The following is a 7962-nucleotide window of genomic DNA, read 5'->3' as shown; positions in this document are numbered from 1 at the left end:
CATCGGTGGGGGCAACGCTCGCCCCTCCTGGCTCCTGGACTCAGTGTGTGCACTCCGAGAAAGCAAGGAGAGAGGGAACTGATGTTGGGTTTTTTTCCTAGGACATGGCTTTGGGATGTTTTGAGGATGCCAGGCGGGTGCAAAGCCCACAGTCACGTACCAAACTGCCTTCCCCCCCCACCGAGGAGCCTCCAGGTGAAGTGCAAGTATCGAGACCCACAGCGCAGTGCTTAAGGTGCTTGTTTGCCAGCAAATCCCATTCCCTAAGTCCCTCTCTAGCTGACAAAGGCCTTTTCCTCCCCGGCAAAGCCTGGGTGAGGGGCAGGGCAGGGATGCAGCCACAGCACGGCCCCAGCCGGCTGCCCCTCATTGTGCAACAGGAACTGGGGTTATCCGCTGCCGTCCTTCCCTGCTGGGGGGACCTTTACTATGACCACCAGATCTATCAGCTTTTTTTTTTTGGGGGGGGGGCTGTAAACAGCTACCCTCCAAAGCGCCTCACACATATTTCTCAACAAACTCCAGCTCAATCGACTCCAAAAAGTGCAAACTGAAACAAACACAGCAGAGGAACACCCACGGTGTCCCTGTCTGGGCACCCACCACTCCTCCATCCTCAGCACGCGGCTCCGGGCTCGCTGCCGGCCAGCGCCAGGGTGGCAAAGTCCCAGGGGCAGGAGCGCAGCTCAAGATGACACCACTCCACGTGAAAGGGTAACGATGTCCTGACCAAACCTGAGCCTCTCCTAAAAAAAACCTCTCAAGAGAGCTTCCAAAAGGGACAGGGGGGAAAATTGCCTCCAAATTCTCGGTAGCACCAAGAGAGACCGTGGTTGGCGTGCTGCTGAGCTGGCTGGGCTTCCTCGGGGAAATATCGCAGCTGGATGAACATTTGTGACTTGACACATGCGAGAACCATTTATCCCCTGAACTGCCAGATGTCTCACTCAGATGGGGGCTGTAGAGCACAAAGAAGAAGGTTAGAAGGGTCTTCACAGCCTGAGGAGCTCGTGGTGCCCAGCATGGCACTCGCCCCTCTACTATGAGAAAGACCAGGGTGAGATTTACCAGGAATGCAGCGCGAGCACGCAGGAGAACAAGGCTGTCCTCTGCTTACCCGACTTGAGTAACAGAACACACACGCCTAAGCAGAATAAAGAACGGACCAGAAGTGTCTGTGCATGTATATATACATATACACACATACACACTTTAAATCTTCCCGTTTAGCTCCTCTTTTGATCCTCCCCACAACCTGCTCTGGTAATTAGATGCACACAAAGGTAGACTGTTCAGAGTTAGTGGCAGCGTGGACTCACGCATTTTTTTCGGTGCAGCGTGCCAAGACTGCGCCGGGCTTTGTGATCCTTTGTGACGAGGCGCAGCTGGGGACTCTGCGCTCAGCCTGCTGAGCACTTCACCGGCCCACGCACCGCCTCCCCAGCAGATCCCTACATCGCCTCAACCGCCTTCCTATCGCTAGACCACCTTGTTTGCTTCTCTGCCGTCTTCTGACTTTCTGCTACCCTCTGGGAGCTCTGTTCTCTCCTTTACAGCACACCCAGAGCAGCTCTCCTACCCTCCCGCGCCCCAGAAAAAGCAAGCTGCAATTAGCAGGGTGGTACTGAAGGGGGGCTCGTGCCTGCGCTCAGCCCCGGCACAGCCCGCGCAGATGTACGAGCCCTCGCCCTGGAGAGCCCCACCGCAGGGGTTGCTTTTGCTCATGAACAGGAGTGCTAAAGAACAGCAGAACTGAAGTGCCCTGACAGAAATGCACAGCGTGAGGTGTGTGTGCACCTATACCCACACACACGTACGTACAGAGTATATAAATATATACAAATGAGATACCATATATATATCCAGAGAGATGTGCGTATTCCACAGAGTAATGGGAGACAGTGGTACAATACAATTTATTGCCTCTCAAGAAATGGCACGTAAGCAGGGGCAAGGGACAGGGCAGCCTCAGGTGCAAGGGGCCCTCGTCCCTGGGGAGGGGAATAAACAGCATCAGCCCAGGATGTCCCAGGGAGCGCCCCAGGGGGGTCACAGCGAGCGTGCGACGCACGTTCCCCGTGGAGCAGGAGGGCTGGGTGCGATACGGAGCGATGCCAGCCCGGCCCCAAGCCAGGCAAGGGATGGCTGCAGGGGATTTTCTGTGGAAAGCTTGGTATCGTACCACATTGATTTCTTCAACCTCTTTGAAGTTCACAGGCTTGGAGGGAAATGCAGGTGAAACAGAGCTGGCCTCCATTTCAGCGCTGCATCTGAGGAAGAAAGCACGTGGGGGTGAACAGGGGAGGGAGAGGCGGCTGCTGACTCCCCGGGACACGGCGAACAAGAGAAACACGGTCCCTTGCACTGATTTTAATTAAATAAAATCAACAGAAATTCAATGAGAAAGAGGTGAAAACGCTGGCTCCTCTTTCTTTCTTTTTTTTTTTTTTTTTTTTTTTATCTCTCGGCTAAACTACATCAGAACTTTAGGTCTTTGCAAAGGGGAGAGAAGAATAACCACAGAGTAAGAGACGGCAGGGGTCAAGCTGGTGATTTGAAAATACTGCAATAAAATTTGCAAAGTAGTCCACACAGAAGAGTTTCCCCAGTGTTAAATACGAACATAAAAGATGTGAAAGAACATCCTTGCTGAGGTACTGGAGCAGCTTCCACAATTTACAGATTACAGTATTTTTAAAACCAAAGTTAGGGCATGACTGCAACGAGTACAATATGAAGAAATTGGTCTTACTTTAAAAAAAATAGAGTTTGCAAACTGATTCAGAGAGTGTTTGCGGCTCTCTAGCGTATTTTAGAGTTGCTCATGTATCTCAGAAATATACCTGAGATACATTAAAATTCTCAACACCAAGGGCCTCCTCGCAGACCTCCAAGGCACAGCCTGACCCCGAGTCCCTATCGGGGTGCTTTCTCTCGAGATCAGGCTTGTTTGGGACAGCTTTCCTTCCCCCACGTACACACAGGGACACACACATTTAGACCAGTTGATCTGAATCAGTTTTTGCAAACTATTTTAATTAAAATATTAACTTGTTGGAATAGTCCAGGTCTGCACATGATATACATGTAAAAATGGTTACTACACAGTTCTTTTTGAATACAAAAAAAGCCAATATGGGACAGCCATCATTTGGATTCAGCATTCAGTCATGCTTGACATTACACAAAGAGATGGGTTGAGAGAATTCTGTTGAAGTAGCTCAGTTTAAGCCAGAGACTTTGACCAAATTCAAACCATAACAGAAGCAAAAGAATGAACCCACCGAACCTGCAGGTACAGCCTGTCCCCGCTGTCACTGTCGCTGTTTGTGAGAGGAGCTGAACTTCAAAAACGCTGTGTTAGCACCATGCTCCGAGCACACCCTCCACACTCGCATGGTAAATCCCGTACAATTTTGGCCTTTCATTTCATATTTTTCTTTCTAAACCCAGGAAAATACAGGTACCTTTCCTAAATCGCTTTTGCTGCATTTCAACAACGCTGCAATGCAAAAGAATGACCCCAAAACATCCAATTCCACATACAAACATGGCAGAGGAAAGGACAGGACAATTCACGGTCACCACCTGCCCCAGGGGGCAACCAGCATCACCTCCATGGGACCACCGCCTCATCCCAGGCTTCCATCAACTGTTAGTACTACAAAGCTCCTTACTAAGGGGCTGCTCAAACATATTCTGGTAGAGTTTCCATCTTCGGTTAGAGCGATACGCTACGTCAAGATGCTAGAAATCCCAGTTGGATTCACCGGACAGAGAGTTAAGGATTGGGAGTGGATGTTAATTTAGCTAACGAAAGAACGTCGCCCTGTCAAGAGTACTGAACAGCAGCGAGACACTAGAGTATGTTCTATATAAATATGTCACATGGACAAACACACTTGGAAAACCTTGCTTTTGAGCCCTATAAACATATTAAAGGCAAATCCTAGAGTTAGCAGCTAGTGTTTTCTTCAAGATGATTAGTGTGCAAGGAAAAACATTTACAAAGAACCCTGGCTGGTCAGACCCCAAGACGGAAAGCTTTGCCTCAAGCCAAACTTCGTCTACCTGCTCTCTCCCTAGCCTCACCGAGCCGGCTGACCCAGACCGCCCTGGCACTGGCACAAGAGCACGGAGGCATCTCCAGTTCCCAGCACTAAGGGATGACACGATGCCACAAAGTCATTCGGTTAATGAGACTCCCCGACCCCTTTATCGCCGTATGGATTTCACAACCTCCTCTGCTTCCTTTCAGTAGTACAGCAGCTCCAACGAGCCTCTGGAAGTAGTGCCTTCTCGCGTGGTGCGATATGCTGCCAAAACATCACAGCATCTCAAGGGACTGTAAAAGTTGTGAAGTATTGCAGCAACAAAAATAATAAAAAAGGAGCCTCACATGCAGCAAGATCTACAGTGGTGATGTGGGTTAGTCATCAGCTCGGAAAGAGTCATTGGCTCAGCTCCTCCTGGTACGCTGTGGCAACTAAACATTTAAACAGTTGGCTACACTCTACATGTAAACAGGAAATTGCAACAAGCCAAAAAGGTAATAAATTGGTGGATGTAGAGTAATAATGAAAAACCTGACCAAATGGCATTTTGTGACTATGGCATCCTTCAAAATACCTCTGGCATTTGAGACTGGCTGAAAGTCTAATATTTCTGAATGGAGCAAAAAAGGACTACGCTGGGCTCCAAGAATTACTCTGATGCTTAGCTAAAATGAGATGTCACAGTATTAGCTGTACAAGTGCATTACTTACGCTCCTCTGTCCCGCCTTGTCTGAGCTACCAGCAGCACAGCCAGGGAGTGCTAAAGCAGAAATAAATTATTTCTAGCCTGTTCCCTCCCGACAGGTTTACCTACACAGTTCTCGGGAAGCTGACCAGTGCCTTCCGAGAGAACGCCACTTCTTACACAACACGGAGCGGGCACTTGGGTAGAAGGGCCCTGCTGAGCCCTGGTGTCTCTTGGCCTTTCTTTTCACCCTTCTTCCTCGCCTACAAGTCTTCGAAAACGCCTCTTTGCAGAGGCAATACCCTAGAAATGTATCCAATTTAATGACAAATAAAAATGGAACAGAAGATCCAGCTGTTCCTCCCCTGGATGTTGGTTTAAAGGCAGCTCGCCTGGTTTTTGCAGGGTGGCAGTTGGAAATTTACGGACATGGGAGGAGGTCTCCATTCTCCCTCAGACTTCCTATGGAGAGTGTGATGAGGGCAGTCCGAGGCCCTTCTGTCCTGTCAGTGTGATGACCACCAGCCAACTTTTCTGACTAATTGCATATATTTCTCAGATGCCCTCCCAAGACCCCTCCAAAAAGTAAAAAAAAAAAAAAAAAAAAAACCAACAAAAAAACAAAAAACCACCCCCCCAAACCCTGCAGCCAAATACTATGACATCCCAGTTAGTAAACACAAAACGTAATGCTTTACAAAATGAATACAATATTCCATGTGCACCCAGCTTCCACACGTCAGCACCGCACTGAGGAGGCTGCTGGGCTGGTGTCTGTAGGCAGTTTCTGTTGGCAGACAGCTCCAGTGGAATTGCCACCCTCAGTTATTGTTTAAGTTATGTATAAGACATGTGTGAACCATTGGATATTTGTGAAGTAACACTTGTGCTCCTGCTCATGCCCTGTTCCGTCCGTCCCCCAGAAGCTGTCCGCCTCAGAGCCTGGGGGCTGTTGCGGACCCCTATAGCACTACTTCGAGGTACCCCCTGCATGGGCCCCGAGGGGTGACCCCATGGCTGGGGTCCACCTTGCATTGGATGGCCCCAAGCTTGTGGTGGGCCACCCATGGGATGACCCCAGTGAGGTCCTGCACCCCCAGTAGGATTGTGGGACCAGCCAGAAGCTCCCGGGTAGCTGTGGCTGAACGCCTCGGGGGAGAGATTAGAAAGAACCATATTACTAAAACCTAGCCTCATGCTTTCTGAGTCAAAGGCTTCGATCTCGCGAGCTTGACGCTCCAGCAGGCTTCGTATCCGTTCGGTACGCTCGTTCTGCAACGCCAGCATCTCCTCCTCAATCTAGGAAGGAAAAAAGAAGAGACAGTCTGTAGCAGCAGGACTCCTTTACCGGCACAGCCTCAAGCCCCTAAAGGACTTGTAACAGCAAGCTAATGGGGAACCTTCTCCCCACGTTTTAGGGATGCGAATCCAAAGTTTGCAGTGATACTAACAGCCTTACATAGACTAATCTTGTAAGACACAGATCTTTACAAGCTTCCATAAAGGCCTGCTGGGAAAGCACCTTCAGAGACAGCCAAGCACGGTGCCTATACAGTCAGACACCTGCCAGCACAGCTTAATGACACCTTTCCCGGTTGTAGCTGAACCTGATGATGATGACTACTATTTTTTCCAGGATTCAGTGTACAAGCCCACATTCAGGTTCCTCTCAAATGTTCACTGGACAGATTTTCTTAGCTCATGTTTATCACCTCCTATTCACCCCTCTCCTAAATTGGTTTCTCATGTTCCATTACCCTGATACTTTCTCCAGGGTGTGTGGCTGAAAAAAGTAGGCAGTGATGTTTGAATTGCATGGCAGGTTATTAGCTAGATGATATGCAAGCTGGTAACTCCAATTTCTTCCCCGTAACACTGTTCCAAATTGGTTTCCATCGGTACTTTCGTAGGGGCACTGAGATCAGCTCTCTCAGTAGAGACAACATGGGGTACAGCCTCCCGACCCCCATCAGACGGGGATGAAAGCCTTTCTTATTGAGATCCTTGCAGGCAGGTGGAGAACCAAAGAAACACTCCATTATCTTCTTGCCAGCCCTGAAAAAGCTACTTTTGGCCTCGATGAAAAAGATCAAATGGGTAAAAAGCAGCAGCCAAGACTTTTAGCACAGCTCACTGGCATCTCCCCTGCTGTCAGCAGCAACGCGGCCAAGAGGTGTTATCCTGGTCTGCGCTGGAGGTACGGGGCAGAACGCTGTACTTGTAAGCACTCTCTTGCCCTGGTCAGGGAATATACAAAGTGATTTCATCTGGAATTTAGGAAACAATCTGCTCCAGCGTGAGTCATCTCCTTTCAGAAACAGCCTTATCCACTTGCCTGTTCCTTACCACGAGGAGTGTAACACCGACTCTCTCCATAGAGCAGCCAAGCTCACTCCTGCGGAAAGCCCGGCAGCGGTCAGCCGGCTTGGAAAAGGCAGAAGAGGAAGAAGATGCCTTCTCTAACGTTAGCCCTTCAAAATGCTACACTTGTTTTTTCCAGTCCTGCTATCTACGCAGAATCCTCCTCTTCCTTTCTCAAAACTACAGTGTCTCCGACATGTCCAGCTGCTCAGTTTTCAGGCTTTGTGACAGCGGAACACACGGGATTTAGTGCAACTACACTTCCCAGAAAGGCGTGCCTAACACACCGCATCAAAATGACATCGCTTAGGAAAGACCTCAGGACGCGGGACTCTGAAGATGAGGTGTGTGAGGCATGTGGGAAGGAAATGAGGAAATCTGAAGTCTCTTAAAGACACTCTTGGGACATGCTCGTTACTGGTGCAACACAAACACCAGAGCAGCAGGGCACAGCAGTACAGCGCCTCAGCCACTGGCACCGACAGGCTGGCGCTGATGGGGCTGGCTGCTCCCTCCCCAGCCTCAGTCAGACATGGATGCTCCGGTGAGTTACTGTGCTGATGGGCACTGGCAAAAGCAGAGAGCACTGTGCTGAGAAGGAAGCAGAGTCCTATGCACACCCTAACTTCTGGAATCTGACTTATTACGGAACATCAGGGACTGACTTTGCCACAGGCTATGTATATATTTGTGCACAGAAATGCAGACGCTCATCTCGCGCACATACCTGCCTCTCCTCTGGCTGTCAGCTGCAGTCAGCACAGGCACACAAACACCAGGTGACAGCACAGAGCGACCCACACCAGAACACTCACAGAATCACAGGATGGTTTGGGTTGGAAGGGATCTTAGAGATCATC

At 49.6% G+C, this 7962-nt stretch overlaps 1 protein-coding gene and 1 long non-coding RNA gene across 4 annotated transcripts in view; both read right to left on the bottom strand.

The window, feature by feature from the left end:
• Positions 1-3213: 3213 nt before the first annotated feature.
• On the bottom strand, positions 3214-5306 carry LOC104464866. The gene is made up of 3 exons (XR_727586.1): positions 4477-5306; positions 4072-4076; positions 3214-3317 (listed from the first exon to the last, which is right to left on the bottom strand). It is a non-coding gene; the product is annotated as an uncharacterized LOC104464866 (long non-coding RNA).
• An 82-nt stretch (positions 5307-5388) lies between these two features.
• The window catches only part of TAOK1 (TAO kinase 1), a 35233-nt gene continuing 32659 nt past the window's right edge, over positions 5389-7962 (bottom strand). For 2 of the 3 annotated variants that reach the window (XM_010077705.1, XM_010077706.1), the window contains exon 19: positions 5389-6040. In XM_010077705.1, the coding sequence (XP_010076007.1) occupies positions 5579-6040 (462 nt within the window). In that variant the 3' untranslated portion in view covers positions 5389-5578. The remainder of the gene's footprint in view (positions 6041-7962) is intronic. The other variant, XM_010077707.1, reaches the window with a different exon arrangement.

This window comes from Pterocles gutturalis, unplaced genomic scaffold (genome assembly GCF_000699245.1).
Source record: "Pterocles gutturalis isolate BGI_N339 unplaced genomic scaffold, ASM69924v1 scaffold8013, whole genome shotgun sequence".
Classification (NCBI taxonomy): domain Eukaryota; kingdom Metazoa; phylum Chordata; class Aves; order Pterocliformes; family Pteroclidae; genus Pterocles; species Pterocles gutturalis.
This window is presented reverse-complemented; position numbering and strand designations above follow the sequence as displayed.